The sequence below is a fragment of the Carassius auratus genome, unplaced genomic scaffold (genome assembly GCF_003368295.1).
Source record: "Carassius auratus strain Wakin unplaced genomic scaffold, ASM336829v1 scaf_tig00001679, whole genome shotgun sequence".
NCBI classification, from domain to species: Eukaryota; Metazoa; Chordata; class Actinopteri; order Cypriniformes; family Cyprinidae; genus Carassius; species Carassius auratus.
This window is the reverse complement of record NW_020523380.1, coordinates 6,022-23,357: the sequence shown is the minus strand read 5'-3', so window position 1 is coordinate 23,357 and position 17,336 is coordinate 6,022. Positions and strand designations below refer to the sequence as shown.

Below are 17,336 nucleotides of genomic sequence, written 5' to 3'. Positions count from 1 at the left end.
GAGATTCCATTTTAAAACATTTTAACATATGTAGTGTAAAATAAATAAATAGCACATATGAAATCTGGGGCTAAAGTCAACTTTAAACCTTCTAAAGAAAAGTTTTATGAAACGTCCAACAGTGTGTAGCAAAGGCGAGAAACACACAAAACTGCATAAACTAAATAATAAACACATCCATTATTTGAATGGCTTCAGAAGAGTCCCCAATCCCTCCATTCTTCAGTGTATATTCCACTACTATTTCCTCTTTTAATTATCCTCCAAAAGAAAAGATAGAGCACATCAGACACATCTCCACAAAGCTGTCCCTGGCACGCTCTCAGAGTGGCCGGCGAGCGTAGGCAGCGTCTGGCGCAGCCGATAGCGAGGCTTGTGCGCTGGCAGGGACAGACAGGGCCCGTCTGCAGCTCCGCACAACAACAGGAGGATGATCTCCCAGCAAAGGGGCCCTCATCTTCCTCCCCCTCACATGGGAGGCTTTGGCTCACCAGCTACATCACACCGTCTTCAACAGCAGATTAAGGCCCGCTCGTACATACTCGCAAGGCTAATTGGAGAAAAGCGGCAGCTGCCATTCACTAGCGCAGAGCTTTTGTCCTAGAACCATAAAGTACTTAAAATTACAAATTTTCTTTAAAACAGTCCACACCGATAGCTTAAATACTCCTATCTGGGACTGCAAAGTCCACTGCATATTGTCTCCCACCCTGAAAAAATTAAAATGAATTATGTTTACCTGGGTGCTGTGCACTGTCTAATTCTAGATTATACATACAATTCCAATTTAATGCCATAATCAAGAAACTAACAGTGTATTTGTTTGCCATTATGTCTATCAAGCATTAAAATATTCTTCTTAGCCTTTCCTGTAATGTCACTAAATAAGACCATGTTCTTTTCTCAATATTATGCTTTAAGTTTCCAGATGAACCAAAAGACTAGTCAGGTTTATATATACTGAACAAAAGTCTAAAATCAGACTGAAAGCATGGAAATATGTTTTTGAACGTTAGACATGTAGAAAAAAAATAAACTTTTATGATGTAAAATGATTAAGAATTATTTAAGATTATGCACTAGCATTTCTACAGTAAGTCGCTAATCAAGTAAATTTATGACACTGATCATGTGAATTTCATTGTGATGGTCAGTTGTTCTTCCATTACTGCGCAAGATTTTAGGATCTTTCTCAAATCATGCCGGAGAACATGATTGTCAGATTTGACACAAAAATGGTGGAGTTCAGTTCAACATTTAAAAAATGTTAACACTGATAAAATGAAGCTATTACAAATAAAATGAATACAAAAATACAAATGTTTTTTGGACCTCATTGTAAATAAATGAAATTAGCGTATTTTGCACATTTTATCACCTCACAATGAAAATAATCTTATGTGATAAAACTGTACTACATTTTGTGTCTGTCCAAAACAACTCTCTCCATTTCCTTCTCTCTCAACCGGAGAGGCTGCAAAAGATCTTAAGTGTCGGCTTTTTGTTCTCCAGGGGGAACCAAGAGAGAAAGCTTGGGCTTATTTGAAGTATTTCGCCCCGTGTGGGGATGAAATGTATTGTAGTGCTTTCAAGATTACTATTTGCAAGCCTGTGATGTGAGAGAACCATTCCTGTAGTGCAGAGTACATTTGGTACAGTAATCGTTAACTAAGCCAAGAAAAAAGCTGAGAAGTGGAGGAGACAGAAAGTTAGATTAAAAGACAAAAGATATAATATTAGTCAATCATTTATACAATTGAGTCCAAAAAGTCTTGAGACCACAATGCTATTTTTATTGTTCTAATTCAGTGGTTAAATGACAAGAATTAATTACATTTTAAAATATAGAAAACCATTTTAAATAATAATAATAATATTTAATTTATGACACTTTAATTTGTAGTGTATTTTAAAAAATAATATTGTACACATTATATTCAAATGTTGGAATGAGTTTCAGAATTTTTTGATATATTTTCATTTTGTCCCCCTTGCTTTAATAACTTAAATTTGTCTAAAATAAAAAGGTCAGGTTAAATTCACAAATATCAACGTCACAAAATTGCTTATTAGTTAAGTGATCTAGAAATAGAACAGAATCTTAAATATATCTTCTTCATTTAATAATAATTTAATTCTAATCATCCATTTTATGCGATAATGATTGCTTTAATTTGTTCAAAATCCTAAAACTTTCTGTTTATCTCCAGGTTTAAAATAGATTTTCAGATTAAGATCAGACGCATTAGTAATGATTGTGACTGTCAGCTCAAGCCATTGACAGATAAAGAAACAAAGCACTAACTACAACTTCTCTCACTCTCTGAGCTGTGTTTTAAAACGATGCCAGAGTGGCTATCAAAGAACAGTGTGGCTATTGTTTTACAGAAGCTGTCATTCTCTGGAGTAAAACCGGCAAAAAGCAATACACAAAACAGAGCGTTGCTCATCATCTTGATGAAAGGAGAGATGTGGAGAGTGAAGCTCAGCTTTGAAAAGAATAGAAACACAAGGCCAACTGTCTTTGGCCTTTTGCCTGTCAGCTGAGGGGTTTGCTTACATGCCAGAGCCGACTGTCCTAGAGTTGAAACAATCATCACACAATAACACGAACACAAACACATGAAATGTATGACCCACCTCAACACAGCCTCATATGAAGACCTTGCATCAGAGCGACTCTTCAGGGTATGGAAGCAAAAGAAGGCAACATATTGTCGGAGGTTATGTCAACACATTCCACAACAATCAATAGTGTCAGAATCACTTAGATGAGTGCCTGAAAATGCACACGGCGGGAAAAACAGACACCAGATGTACTTTAATGTGTGCTGTGATGATATCACTCTCAAATGCTTTGTGATGACAGCATTTAAAAATAAACAATTTAATAAAATTCACCGCACCAACTGGTTGACGCAATGTCTGTCAAGCTGGTTCGCCTCAATCTAAACAGAATGTGTCAGTTGTGTTTCCTTGTAATCTCATATTTGATGACAACATCAAAAAACAAAGCTATAGAGAACCAATTCTGCCATATAGAGACTTAAAAAAACTTGTGACAAATGTTTGCTTTATCAGCGTTTTTCTTTAAATCCTAAATGTGTCTGTTCATCTCCCAGTTTAAAAAAGATTTCAGTGTGGTCTCACACTTTTTTTAAGTCGAATCTTTACAATACAATACACTACACTACAATCAAATCAAATCAAATCAAATCAAATCAAATCAAATCAAATCAAATCAAATTAAATTAAATTAAATTAAATTAAATTAAATTAAATTAAATTAAATTAAATTAAATTAAATTAAATTAAATTAAATTATACTTGGCTTTATATTATACTAAAACAATTATAATTTAAGAAACATCTTGTTTAATTAATTAATTACCATGTTAATTTTGACTGACATATATTTTTTTTCTTCTCAAACTTTTGTGAACCTCCTACCATCCCCCTGCCAGCTGCCTGGCGTCCATGGTCCCAGTTTGCAACCCCACTGTTAAAGCGAACTTTGAATTACATCAAATGTAACTTGTGCATAAATTAGTTTGCTTCATTTTTACTACACATTGTGCCATAGACAGAAAGGCTTGTTATAATGCCTCCTGATCCTTTTGTGGCCTGTTGTGAAAAGCAGATCCCCAGGTCATTGGTGAACAAGGCTTGGTGTGCTGGTAAGGCTCATGAGGTGAGGGGAATTTGTATAGGTAAACTCTAGCATTCGGGAATAATGGGAGTGTGGCTTTAGTTGTCTTTAGAGAAATGAATAATAGAAAGGTCTGTGACGTTTTCAAAGGTAAACTCTAGTTTCTGTGACGTGCTTCTGGCTTCTGTGTCTATACATCTGTAGAAGAGTATAAAAGGTCCACCAGGACCTCTATGGGAGTTACGGCAGACCGGTGTGGACATCCTGCTTTGCAGCCATGGGAAAGGTAGGCGCTGACAGTTGTACCTTCTAACTAGAGTGATACTTACTGTTCAGAATGGCTATTTTCACAAGATAGTATATGTGGTTATTCGCCACATTGGGAATATGAGCTTCACACTCACTTGAAAGACTCGAAGACCATATAGTCTGAAAAGAAATTCAAAAGTCAAACTAGATAAAGGTTAGGAGAATTTTGCAAAGGGATTATAATTCTTTAGAATAGTATCTCTGTTCACATTTTTTTTCCAGTATTAATATTCAGGGAAATTTAGCCATAAGAGCTTTCTATAGAGCTTTCACATAAGAATGGACAAAATCAGCATATTCATTCCCCACTTACATTATGCCTCTGTTCTTTGCTAACATCTTTACTGTCCTCTGTGGCTTTCTATCGTCAGATCATCTTCTATGAAGGCTCCAACTTCCAGGGGCGCTCTTATGAGTGCTCTGCTGACTGCCCTGACACCTACAGATACTTCAACTGCTGCAACTCCATAAGGGTCACGGGGGGTCACTGGGTTGGCTACGAGAAGCCCAACTATATGGGGTATCAGTACATCCTGGGCCGTGGGGAGTATCCTAACTTTCACCACTGGATGGGCTTCAACAGTTGTATGAGATCTTGTCAGATGTTCTCCCCAGTAAGTCAATCAAACTGATGGGTTTTATTTCACACAGTTAGACACCTTAAAAAAAAAAAACGTCAATCAACGAGCTCTTTGAAGTAATTCATATATGCAGGGAAAAACAGGTTCACAGGTCCACCAGGAGAGTTAGTTATTTGAAATGGAGCAAGACACACTCCGATGACTGCGCAGCTCATCATAATTCAATTCATCTCTGTTTTTTGCAGTGGAAGAATCATGACACTGTCACTAGAGTTTGTTCGACAAAAATGACTAAACGTCTACTTGAAAATCTTTGAGAGTAGCGCATTTACAGCAGGTCAAGTCGTGTTCAAAGGCTCAGTCACAACAGCGACATCAAGAGTTTTCAGTTTTCTCCCTGACATTCTGACTAGCACACGTCTCTCTGCATTGCCCTGGTTCCTCTAAAGCCCTGATCTCTGTTTTCTCCCCACACAACAGTACAGAGGTGCCTACCGCATGAGAATCTACAACAGACCTGAAATGTACGGACACATGATGGAGTTCACAGATGACTGCCCCAATGTCTACGACCGTTTTGGCCACCACGGCATCTACTCCTGTAACTGTATGGAGGGCTACTGGATCTTTTACGAGCACCCCAATTACAGAGGCCGTCAGTATTTCATGCGGCCCGGAGAATACAGAGCCTGCAGCGAATGGGGTTGCATGAATCCCATGATCGGCTCCTTTAGGAGAATGAGGAGCAGTTTAGTGTAAAAACACAGTCTTTTTTTTTTTTTTAATGAGCATTAAAGATGTTAAAACTGATTAAAACAGTTCTTGCATCCTGTCTTTTTCTTCATGATGCTTTGAATTATTTGGTACTGTAGGAAACGTTTCTTAAGCCTTCCTCAGCCTTCAGTTTTTTGTTTTTCGATTCAGGAGCCATTGATTCATTGCCCAGTACACATAAAAATAAATAAATCAATAAAAATAAACAAAACTGCATGTCAGTTTCAAGCCAAACTCAACTTTATAAATCTGACATGGTTGGAGAATTAATTTTAGTCTCATACCAAACCATAAAGCAAGCTGATAAAAAAAAAGAACTTTGTGCTTATGTAAGAGAACAAATTCAATTAAATCTTGTTTAAATCACTTTATATCCCAGCTTCATATTACCATTTTATCCTCATTTATGAGTCCTGCCAGTTCAAGGCATTTACATGTAAAGTGCTGAAGCAACTAAAAGCGGAGTTTGCAACTTTTTTGTCAAGCACTGAAAAGTGCAGTGGTGCTGTGTTTGGAGAGAGAGAGGGAGAAGAGATGGCAAAGACACAAAGGGGGCCACGCACAGGCAGATCTACAGTCACATTCACTCTATAGAACACATTGTGCTGACCAGACAAGAGTTTTGTGAGTCACACACAAAGCCCTGATCCATGCCGGGTCTATAAAGAGATCCTGACCTCAGAAATGGTTTGGTCCGCTCAGAGAACAGTCACAATGGGCAAGGTAAGTGACCAAATTCTGTCTGTAAATTTAACAGATCAAGGTTTTAGGATATTTATCCCTATTACCCGAAACCATGCTTTTAACTCCTCAAAATAAATTCGAACAAAAACATAGAACAGCTGTTATTTTTGTACTGGTAAAAAAAAAAATATATAAAATGGTATACTCTGGGTTAAAAGATAAATTGTCATGCAGAAGACAAAATATAAACTGATAGACTATAAAACATTACTATTAAAAAGAACATTTCAGATTTTATATGTATGTTTTACAAAAATAAATAAATAAATAAAAATAATTAAAAGTTAAACTACAAACTAAAAGCGTACCTTTAATCCTGTATTTTTCTTTTATTATAACCATCCCACAGATTACTTTCTTTGAAGACAAAAACTTCCAGGGCCGTCACTATGAGTGCACTGCAGACTGCGCTGACATGCAGGCCCACTTTTCTCGCTGCAACTCCATCCGAGTAGAAAGTGGAAGCTGGGTGGCCTATGAGAAGCCCAACTATGCTGGATACCAGTACATGCTCTCCAAGGGTGAATACCCCGATTTCCAGCACTGGGCTGGATTCAACGACTGCATTCGTTCCTGTCGCTTGGTTCCTCCTGTGAGTCTTTATTTGTGAAGCTATTGTGACTTTGCATCAGCAAGTTAAGAATTTTTATTATGTAGGTTCGGTTGTGAGATTTTAGCGTATCAGTAAAAAAAGAGAGACTGTTCATAGAGTATTTTGTAATTTATTATTATTATTTTTATTATTAACACTCACCTTGTCTGCCACTGGTCATACTCCCACCACAAACTCATACTATTGGCTGATCCAGTGTTGCCATGTTGGGCTGATCAATCAGAGCAATGCTTTACAGTTTTTTATTTTTATTTACAAAACTTATTGTATTAAAATTATTACACATTTTTTAATATCTTCCGCAGTACACTGGAAACTACAGGGTGAAGATCTTTGAGCGCTCCGATTTTGGTGGTCAGGCAATGGAGCTGAATGAAGATTGCCCCGACCTGCGTCAGCGGTTCCACAAAGGAGACATCTCTTCAGCCAATGTTATGGAAGGCTACTGGATCCTCCATGAGCACCCCAACTACACTGGCCGCCAGTTCTTCCTGCGCCCTGGCGAATACAGGAGGTACGTCGAGTGGGGCAGTCCAAGTCCTACCATGGGCTCCCTGAGACGTGTGACTGACATCAACTGAAGATCCAAATCACACAAGCACCTCTCCCAATGTGTCAACAGCATTGCCTGTCCATGCAGCAACTGTCTGACCTTCAATCACCTTGATGTGATTAGGCCTGTGGATCTGTCATGCTGAATGTATTTGTGATGCTTGATTTATTCTGGCACAAATGCCTCACTTAATTAGGGCTATTTGTCTCTTTTGGCACTGTTGACTGAGCAAACTGTGTTTTATCAGCACCTTTCCCTTCCCAACTACAACTGGAAATAAAGGAAAATTTGATTAAAATCAAACAAATGACATTTGTACAGTCTGAATGCCATGCAATGGCAGGGTTTCCGCAGGTTTTATTGAGTTGAATTTAAGACCTTTTTGAGACCAAAAAAAAAAAAAAAAAAGGGAACACAACTTGTCATTTTGGAGGAGAAAATGAGTTTTTTAAAACCAAAAAATAGTCCAACTACCTTCTGATCACACAGCACAAATGAGTATTTTTTGTCTTGTATCAAAATGAAATATATTTGTGATTAAATAAAGGAAAAATATCTGCCAATGGCCTTGCCAAAGGCCACAAAAACTTAATTCAAAGGGAAAACAAGTTTTCAAACACCATTTCCAGATTTTTGTTTAAAGCATAAACTCCCTTAATTTTGATCAGTTTCAAAAAACAAAGTTTCATATCTTCATTTGGAATCTCGAGCAGAACTATCTTGATTTTAGGACTGTTATATTTTTGTCTCGAAAAACAAGACACAAATTACTGTCAAAGATATTCAGTCTTCAGTAAAACCCATCCGTCTTAACTTGTGAAAGGGCAAACTACGGCTTTTTTAACCTGTTAAATGTCACCCCCGTCCAGTATACGGGACACCTACGTTGACTATACTATATTACAATCAAATTTAATCTAATCTTGACTAACTATATATCGTTGGAAAGGTCTAAGACTCCCAAATATATATTATACCAATATTGTTTGTTAAAAAGTATGTAGGAAAAGTAATAGATCAATTTATGACAAGAGTGCATCCTCAGAAATCTACATTACAAAAGGAGCTTTGACCTTTGTTTAAAAAAAAGACTTCCTCGTTGCCTTTTTCTCTATCACATTTTAGAAATCATCAGAAGCTATATATCACTTGAAAACATAAAATCTCAAAATTCATCCTTCAAAACCCATTTTAAAATCAGACATTGCATTACCATGTAAATGGTGCATCAAAATCATGTTACAAAATGTTTTCAGTCATGAATTATACAAATTTAGGTTTGTATCATGCACATTCAAGTCTATCTTCAAAAACGTAAGTGACAGTTAACAGGTTAAGACCTTTTTTAAACCTGCAGAAATCTTGAATGAATGAAACATGCCAAAAATGTTGTTGCACAACGTAATCTCATGCCTGAGAGACAAAAGAAAATTATTAAGGAAACAGCTTGTTCTTTGAACGGAGTTATTAAAGAACAAAAAAGGGGTATGTGAGGATGGAAGAGCAAAAGCTTTTTATGAGATCACATGATGTCTAGCAGATGCTTTGGGCCCTTGAAAGAGGCCCCATAGTAGCAGCACATCATAGGGCAACACAGACTCAAAGAGGAAAAGTCAAAGTGGCCTGGTCTTAGCCCCGAGCATGCGGCTCTCTCAGAACACATAACAAAACCAAGTCCATATCTCAGTTCATGCATTTTCATAAGGTATGGATACCAAGCCCTTTCAAAGATAAATATCAATTATTGAAATTGTTAATTAGAAGCCCATATTTGGCAAAGACACAAATGAATAAATAACTTTGATGATTAATTATTGATTTGCGAAAAAGAATTAAGCTCTGCAGGGAGCACATCTGAGTCTCTAAAGATCAAGGAAACACAAGAAAAGAGTTTTTGCCTCAAGTAACGTTCAATTAAAGCTGTACTGACTGTGAAAGCCCAATGGCTTTTCAAGCCATGAGACCGGTTCTTTTCAATTTCACATCCATATGCTTTAAGCTCTCAGACGTGTGAAATATTGGGCACAGGTTGATGTGCAGTGATATCAAATAAACATTTATTTAGCAGTCATAATTTGAACAGAATAAACCTGTACTGACAAAAATACATCTGAAAGCATTTTTAGGGTCAACGTTCATGAACTTTTATTTTTTGAAAAAGCTTTGTTTCGCATGGTAGTCAAATTTTGCGGCCTTACTTCTGCACCTGTATTTCAGTCTCCTGATTTGAGCATTTTCTTAACCTCAGTCTTTCATCCAAACAGTCATTGATCATAAGATCTTACGCTGTAAAGTTGGAACACAATAACAGATGAATGAGACTGGATCTTTTTAGTTTCTGATGAAGGCTCATTGAGCGTAAACCACACATTTTTGAGAATATAAACAAGTTGTGAGTCAAAAGGCACTGGCACTTTCATGGCAAGCCTCAGTCTTCTCGGCGGTCTCTTCTTTCCTAATAGCAACATAATTAATCCTCTGTAGTATTGTTTTCACTCTTCCATGTCCCACTTAGTGCTTGGCAAGTCTCTCTCTCCCTACAGAACCGCCTCTTGATGTTTTCCACACTGAACTGCACTTAAGAAAGATTATTAATCAAGTTCAAAATGGCCCCAATACTTGTCGGTTTCCTCCCTAAACCCTTCTCTAACCTCTTTCAGGTAACAATTTAAACTTTCAGGTCTTTGTCAGAGGCATTAAATGTATCCAGAAGCATTTTTGAAAGTACAAAAAAAAAGACTATTTATTTCTACATACAAAAACTGTGAACACTTTTCACACTAGAAGCACACTATCTATTTTGTAGGTGTTACAGCAGTTAAAGGAAAGGAAACGAGGCCTTTTTGAAGCAGTTCAGGACAAAAAGCTGGCCGTCCCGGGGGAATTTTACAGAAGAAAGATGGAAATGCTTACAGTTCTGCATATTATTCATGATTAAAAGCAGTAGGTATATAAAAAATAATTTCAAATGAGAAAAGCAATGAACAGGAACATTGCTTTTCTTGCATTTCCTCTTCAATAAAAGTAAATTAAATAGACAAAGCAGCTTGAAAATGCACATTTTTTTCTTCCAGTTAAAATAATAGTTTCCTTATCTTGTACTGTATATGACTAACACTATTCCACAGAAGAAAAAAAAATCTTAATACATTTTTTTTTTTTTTATGTGATGTTGAATAAGGCAAGCACTATGCCAAATGACTTTTTTTTTTATTTAATTTTTTTATTAAAGCTGAAATTATGTATACACAATATGCTGTAAAACAGCACAATGCTCCGTACAATGATTTTAATGCTCCATATTTTGCCAGGAAATTTCATTTCAAAATTCCTACTGCATTTTCACACATTAAATATTACATAAATATATAGCATGGGCAATTCGGGGGGATTGTTTTCAGTAAATCCATACTGGAGTGAAGCTGTAATTATTTTTTCCATGATCAGTAATTCGTTCGGCTACTGAAAAGAACATAATGCACAAATTTAACTGAAAAAAAAAATTTTACAAAAATGGCTTGGAAACTTCTATAACTTCCTATTTCCTCATAACAGCAGAGTGTGAATAGAGGAAGTGCAAGCTGAACACTTGGCCACCTCACAAACACTTCACATCTTGTTAAACCTCATTAAGCACAGCTTATGCTCTTTTCATATCCTTATTAAACAGGAACTGGAAGTGAAGGAGACTCCGCCTTGACTGTGTCAATGTCTCTTGCTCAACTCATTTTATCCATGTTTGGTCTTTAATCCTGTGGTCAACTGGACTTTAAAGTTTGCAGAACAGGTTGTTACAATCCTGATTTCACATTGAGATAAAATGACGACACAAGTTCATCTTTTTGTGTCTGAAATGAGCAGGATCTAAAAAAATTTATAAAGGGCAACATATGGTGCCTCCAAGTTCCTACATTTGAGTTTAGAAAAGTAATAACTATGAAGTGATGTGGATCATATGATTTCTAAGGTAATAGCATATTTTTCAGCTCATCCACACATTGCACGTACCTGCACAGAGTTTTCTCTGCGGTTGTTGGGGCTGCCTCCAGGGTTGTCTCTGGCGTAGGCTGTGAGTGTGTAACGGTCCTTGGTCTCTCTGTCCAGGGCAGACAGGACGTAGATGTCCCCCTGAATGACAGAAGTGATATTATAGATGGCATTTGTTATTGTATTTGTCTTGTTTTCACACCAAACACACTCACCGTAGTGGGTGTGATGCCGAACCTGCCCTCTCCATCCACTAGGCCGTATTCAATGACAGAGAACAGGCCAGAGTCTGCATCTGTCGCACTCACACTTACAATAATAGTGCCGAGTGCAACATCCTCGAAAACAGACTTCTGCACACACAAGCATACACAAAATCTTTGGTTTAAAGGCTTCCTACTTTACGTACATCAAAGCTAGATTTGACGAAAGATATAGAAAAAAACTCTAATACTGTGTGAAATATTATTACAATTTAAACAATTTTTTTAAATATTTTATTTATTCTTGTGATGCCAAGCTGAATTTCCAGTATCAATACTCAAGTCTTTAGTGTCACATGATCGTTCAGAAATCTTTAAAATATGCTGAATTGGTTCTCAAGAAACATTTCTTATTATTATCAATGTTGTGCTGCTTAATGTTTTTTTTTTTGTGGAAACTGTGAAAGCCCTATAAGCAAAATCCCATTTACATCCTGAAATAAACTGATTTTGAAAAGTAACAGGTATTAGAAAATGCATAAAGACTTCTAACTAAATAACAGCAATAAATAATTACTGACCATATTTAAAATGAGTAGTTACTATAATAATTAGTCTTTAAGATTTTGCAAAAAGCAACCCAGAAGAATTTTCACTAAAGTGTCAAACTTTGAACCCACTGCATGAGCTTCACATCTGTAATATCAGAATTAAAACACTTCCTGAATTGAGCAGAAAAGAAGCACATTCAATCTGCACAGTACCCTGTTTCTCTGGTCTGAACTGATTTACCTGATATAAAGGTTGTCGAAAGACTGGGTTGTTGTCATTGACATCAACAATCCGCAGATAGACAGGAAGTTCAGCAAAGCGAGGAGGCGTGCCGTGATCCTGAGCACGCACTGTGAAGTTTAACCACTGCACTTGTTCATAATCCACCGTCCGATTGGCCACAATTTTACCTGTGTATAGTGATGCATGCATCATGCAGATTAGAGATAAAACTTAATCGGCAAAACCCATTTTTCAAGCTTCAGTTTCTTAGTGTTTAAGGTTAATGTCAACAGAATGTTGAAGAAATGTGAAAGTGTTTATGTGTGTAACCTGTAGATGGGTCTTCAAGTCTTATGTAGTCTCCACGGGGCAGGTGTAGGAGCTGATAGATGATCTGACCGTTGGGCCCTTTATCGGGATCCACAGCCGTCACCGACAGCAGTGTGGTACCAGGCACGGCACCCTCCAGAATACTCTCGGAGAAGTTCGATACCCCGAAAGGACGAAAACGAGGAGCATTGTCATTCACATCCAGCACGTTGATGGTCAATTTAGCTGTGGACAGAAATAACATTTAGATTAGTTAACTTCCTGGAAATAGGATAGCATCCCCTCTCATGCTGGTTTAGTGCTGGTCAAGATTGGCAATCATGGAATCAAGGAAAACCTGACAGACTGGAAGTTGGTTACCAGCATGATTTCTGGCAAACCTGCTTAACATTGCTGGTCAAGCTCGTTAGTAAACCTGGTGTGGACATGGTGTCCCAGAGCACATACTGGTCTTTTCAATAGAATGCAACATGAGCAATCTTAAAGTAATAGTTGTAGATGTAAATTAGTTTTTGTTTCTCTATCTGAACATATTTGGAGAAATTTAACATGATATCACTTGCTCACCAATGGATTTTCTGTAATGAATGGGTCAAGTCAGAACGAGAGTTCGAAAAGCTGCTCAAAACATCACAATAATCCACAAGTAATGTTAATAAGCAACAAGCATATTTGCAATAAACCAGCTTTTCACTTCATGAGACATTAATTGATGGACTGGAGTGGTGTGGATTACTGTGATGTTTTTATCAGCTGTTTGGACTCATCCTGACGGCACCCATTCACTGCAGAGGATCCTTTGTTTATTTAAATTCAAATTTAAATTCTCCAAATCTGCTCCATTGAACAAACTCTTCTACATCTTGGGTGACCTGAGGGTGGGCAAATTAAATAGATGAAAAAATGTCCAAATTTGTTGGAGAGAAAGATGGAAAGTAAAGATCTTTCTTACCGTTGGGTACACTGACGGACATGTCAATAATATCACTGGCGTTGTCATGGACTGATACAATGATCTCAAAAGTGGCAACCAGCTCTCGGTTCAAGGGGTTTCGTACGAAAACAGCACCTGAGAATAAAGATGGACACAAATATCAACACAACACAGCACAAAATGGTTCTCGGAAGTAAAAATCACATTAATTTTCTCCATAGAAAATTATTTTTTTTAATGAAAATGTTTAGCTGCTGAATTCCAAATTAAGATCTACATATGATGTCTTTTACGACACAATCGCTCACCAGTGTAAAAGTCAATTCCAAATGACTGCTGCAGCCCATCCACTGGATTATTCCCATCATCCTTTGCTTCCACAGAGATGATGTAATACTCCAGGCGAGGTCGTAGATCAGGGTCCTCAGCTGTGAGCGTAGCTACGACCTCTCCTGGCGGTGTTGACTCGTTAACGCTGATGGTCTGCACAGGCCTTATGAAACGAGGACGGGAGTCGTTGACATCGTCTAGAACGACAGTTAATGTCGCCGTTCCCGAGAGAGAGGGTGTGCCTCGGTCAGCTGCTATGACAACTAGACGGTACGAGCTACGCTCCTCTCGATCCAGCGTAGCATTGCCGACCACAACGGCACCTGACAGAGCATCAACGATGAAACGGTCCTGAGCGCCGCTGTCTAAGCGATACTGCAGCCAACCGTTAGAGCCCGCATCAGCATCAGTCGCCGAGAGCTGCGTTACTACCACACCTGAAAATACACACAATAATAAATAAAACACACTCTCTACGTATACCTTTTTAGCTTAAGCAATTTTAGCATTTAAATGAATCCAATGATTCTGGTTTGTTTTCTCATTTAGTTTTCTCAGGTATTTATAATTTCTGTTTTTCATGCAATATTTGCATTTATATTTCTCTTATTTATTTATTTTTTTCAGCGTTATTTAAATTTTGAAACATATATACATTAAAAGTAATACATTTGTAAATAAATAATCTTATAAAATTATAAAAAAATACTTAAAAAAAAAACTAACTCGCAAATACCATTATTTGTATTAATTTTTATTAATTTATAACAACAACAACACACTTCCAATAACACCACAATAGGGCCCAACAAACCAGAGTAAACTAGCTTCTCACCTGTGGGGCTGTTTTCTGGCAGGCGTACAGTGAAACTGGATGGATTGAAGACAGGTGGGTTGTCGTTTACGTCAAGGATGGTGATAGTAAGCGGAACGGTGCTGTTTAAACCTCCCACATCCTCCCCAAGCAGAAACAGCTCCACCCGCGGCACAGAGAAGGCCTCCCGGTCCAGCACAGCACCCCCACGCACTGATACCACCCCTAGAGACACAGAGAGAGGGGGTGGGGAAGAGGACGTGTCATGAGCGGGAGTAGTGCTTGATTACCAGAAACTCTGTGGGTGTATGAACGGTGGGAGGACTGTTATCTTGTATAACTGATACCACAGATATGAAATATCTGCATGTTTAAAGGAATTCAATTTTAGACCATTTAATTATAGGTAAAAAGACCAATTTATAACCAACTTTGAAAAGAGATTGTATGAAAGGTTCAAATCATTTCATGTTAAAATACTTTCTCAATTTAATATACTCTTCAAAAAGACAACTATAAGCAAACTAAATAGTGCAAACTCTATCCCAACCAACCTGACATAGCAAAACTAGCTTTACAAATGGCTTGAGTTTATCTGTTTTTCTACCAATAGCAGATGGGGAACGTTTAGGAAATCTGTTTTTATTTTTCCAGTTCCATTTGATGTCTAAAGTAAAGTACAGTAAAGTTAAAGTAAAGTAAAGTAATGCACTGCACTTACAGAAAAAAAAAAACCTACATCAAGGTGAGCATTAAAACTGAATATTGGCCTCTTGATATCATCTCTTGAAAATATCAACATATCTTCTTTAAAAAGTAATGAGGCCTTCAATTTTGGAAAACATGAAAACAAAACAGACATAACGCATAGCATCTGTGCTGAACGTCAGACCTGTGCGGGAGTCTATGGTGAAGAGGTCCACTCTGGTTCCCAGAAGACGATACCTCACCACTGCATTCTCCCCAATGTCTTTGTCCTCTGCTAGGACTGGGCCGTTTAGAATCAACACAGTGGTTCCTGGTGGACGGACGGACAGAGAGAGAGAGAGAGAGAGAGGTTCAGAGATTTGGCTACAGAGGTTCAGCTCTGATCTCATGTTTTAAAGAGTCATGACCATCACTGTACATCCCGTATTTATTTCCCTTCAGAGTATGTTATGTTGGTCCACTTCGGCTGACCAAGAGAGTCATAATCTAGTTTTTCATGCTTACTTTCATGATTAATTAATAATGTCATACTTGTGATGCCACCTGAAATCTCGAATCACACCGTTTACCAAAATCTTGCTCAGTTGGGGTTTAAAAGACAACTAATATTAAGAAAATGTTACTGATTTGACTGCACTCAGATGAGAACAAAACTTGAATGACACTATACATTCATTACTGTCTTATTCCTGAATTAAATTAATTGATCAGATTCATATCCTATTAATCAGAAATGAATCAATATTGAACTGAATTGAGCTGAATAATGATTATCTTCTGTAGGCCTGCTTATTGCTGAATTGAACTTGTTTTATAAGTGCTGCACTTTGCAACATTATCCCTGTTACTGAACTGAATCAACATTAAGCTGAATAATGACAATTTGCACTGTTTATAAAAATGTAATCTGACTTGTCAATTGTTATCCTTTAAGACTTGTGCCTATTTATGGGTTCTAGATTTGCATTATGCGAGTGATAATCAAGTGTTAACATCAAATGTCAGAAATCTGAAGATTCAGAACAAGCCACTTTTGCCAATTTGGTTAATTAATGGCATTTTTGTTCTGAGTTCTGAAAGTTGTACAGTGTTTTAACAGTGCAACAAGCTTGTGTTTTAAAAGATTTGGTATGACAAAAGCAATCAACGCAGAAGAAAAAAGCTTTTCTTCTCTGCCCTGTCTTTGAATAGAGGATCTCTACACGATCTTCATTTCTGAGAATCAGGATGTGGTTAACGAGAACCTGTGGGTGAGTTTTCACTGATCTCGCCCCTGTAGCTGGATTGGGTGAAGATGGGCCTGTTGTCATTCACATCCAGCACTGTCACCACCAACAACTCTGAGTCCTGAGCAGAGAGAAAAGAGTCTCATGACAGTGTTCAGCTCATGGTGCTGTGAAAGCTGGAAATGCTGTGTTATTTACCCTGCGTGCGATGCGAGGGTTGTCTGGGTTGTCTTTGACGGTGATTGTGAGGCTGTATTCGGCCACTCTCTCTCTGTCCAGCGGCCTGTTCACCTGAACCACACCTGACTGATGTGAAGAGAACATTGGTTTGTTCACTCGTACATTATTATTTACATCTTTACATTACATCTTATTCTCTTCTTTCCAACATCCCTCTGTTTCTTACGGTCTCATTAATGTAGAATGATCCATCACTGTTGCCGGCTGTGATGCTGTATGTGAGGAGAGCGTTGCGGCCGCTGTCCAAGTCTTGTGCCCGCACTTGAGTGATGGAGGTCTGGACCGGTGCTCCCTCGTTTACACTGGTGTTATAGGGTAAGTTGAGCAGGATGGGGTCGTTATCATTAATGTCCAACACCTGAATGCCCACTACCACCTGACAGGGAAATACAAAACCACCAAATTAATTATGGGAAATTTTTAAATGATTCAGTGAATACGAATTTGCATTTAAACTATACTAAATAGTATCAAATAAATGAATTAATGTGGCTTGAAACATGCCATTTCCTTACTTAAAAGTGTGTATGATCATGCATGATTTATAGATTTGAAGCATTTCCTTTT

General features: G+C 37.6%; 2 protein-coding genes across 2 annotated transcripts; both read left to right on the top strand.

The window, feature by feature from the left end:
- The first annotated feature begins 3,823 nt into the window (after positions 1-3,823).
- Positions 3,824-5,355, top strand: LOC113069492 (gamma-crystallin M2-like). The gene is made up of 3 exons (XM_026242591.1): positions 3,824-3,935; positions 4,330-4,572; positions 5,020-5,355. Exons 1-3 carry the CDS (start codon positions 3,927-3,929, stop codon positions 5,296-5,298), a joined length of 531 nt encoding a protein of 176 aa, XP_026098376.1. The 5' UTR covers positions 3,824-3,926; the 3' UTR covers positions 5,299-5,355.
- Positions 5,356-5,914: 559 nt separating this feature from the next.
- On the top strand, positions 5,915-7,529 carry LOC113069494 (gamma-crystallin S-1-like). Its single transcript, XM_026242592.1, has 3 exons — positions 5,915-6,036; positions 6,407-6,649; positions 6,976-7,529. Exons 1-3 carry the CDS (start codon positions 5,998-6,000, stop codon positions 7,249-7,251), a joined length of 558 nt encoding a protein of 185 aa, XP_026098377.1. The 5' UTR covers positions 5,915-5,997; the 3' UTR covers positions 7,252-7,529.
- The last annotated feature ends 9,807 nt before the right edge of the window (positions 7,530-17,336 follow it).

What these genes read in the sequence shown, in the direction of transcription:
- LOC113069494 (XM_026242592.1), top strand. Translation starts at nt 5,998, where the DNA reads ATGGTTTGGTCCGCTCAGAGAACAGTCACAATGGGCAAG. An exon ending in GAACAGTCACAATGGGCAAG is followed by an intron (nt 6,037 to 6,406) that starts GTAAGTGACCAA and finishes ACCATCCCACAG; the next exon opens with ATTACTTTCTTTGAAGACAA. An exon ending in CCTGTCGCTTGGTTCCTCCT is followed by an intron (nt 6,650 to 6,975) that starts GTGAGTCTTTAT and finishes TATCTTCCGCAG; the next exon opens with TACACTGGAAACTACAGGGT.
- LOC113069492 (XM_026242591.1), top strand. An exon ending in CTTGTCAGATGTTCTCCCCA is followed by an intron (nt 4,573 to 5,019) that starts GTAAGTCAATCA and finishes CCCACACAACAG; the next exon opens with TACAGAGGTGCCTACCGCAT.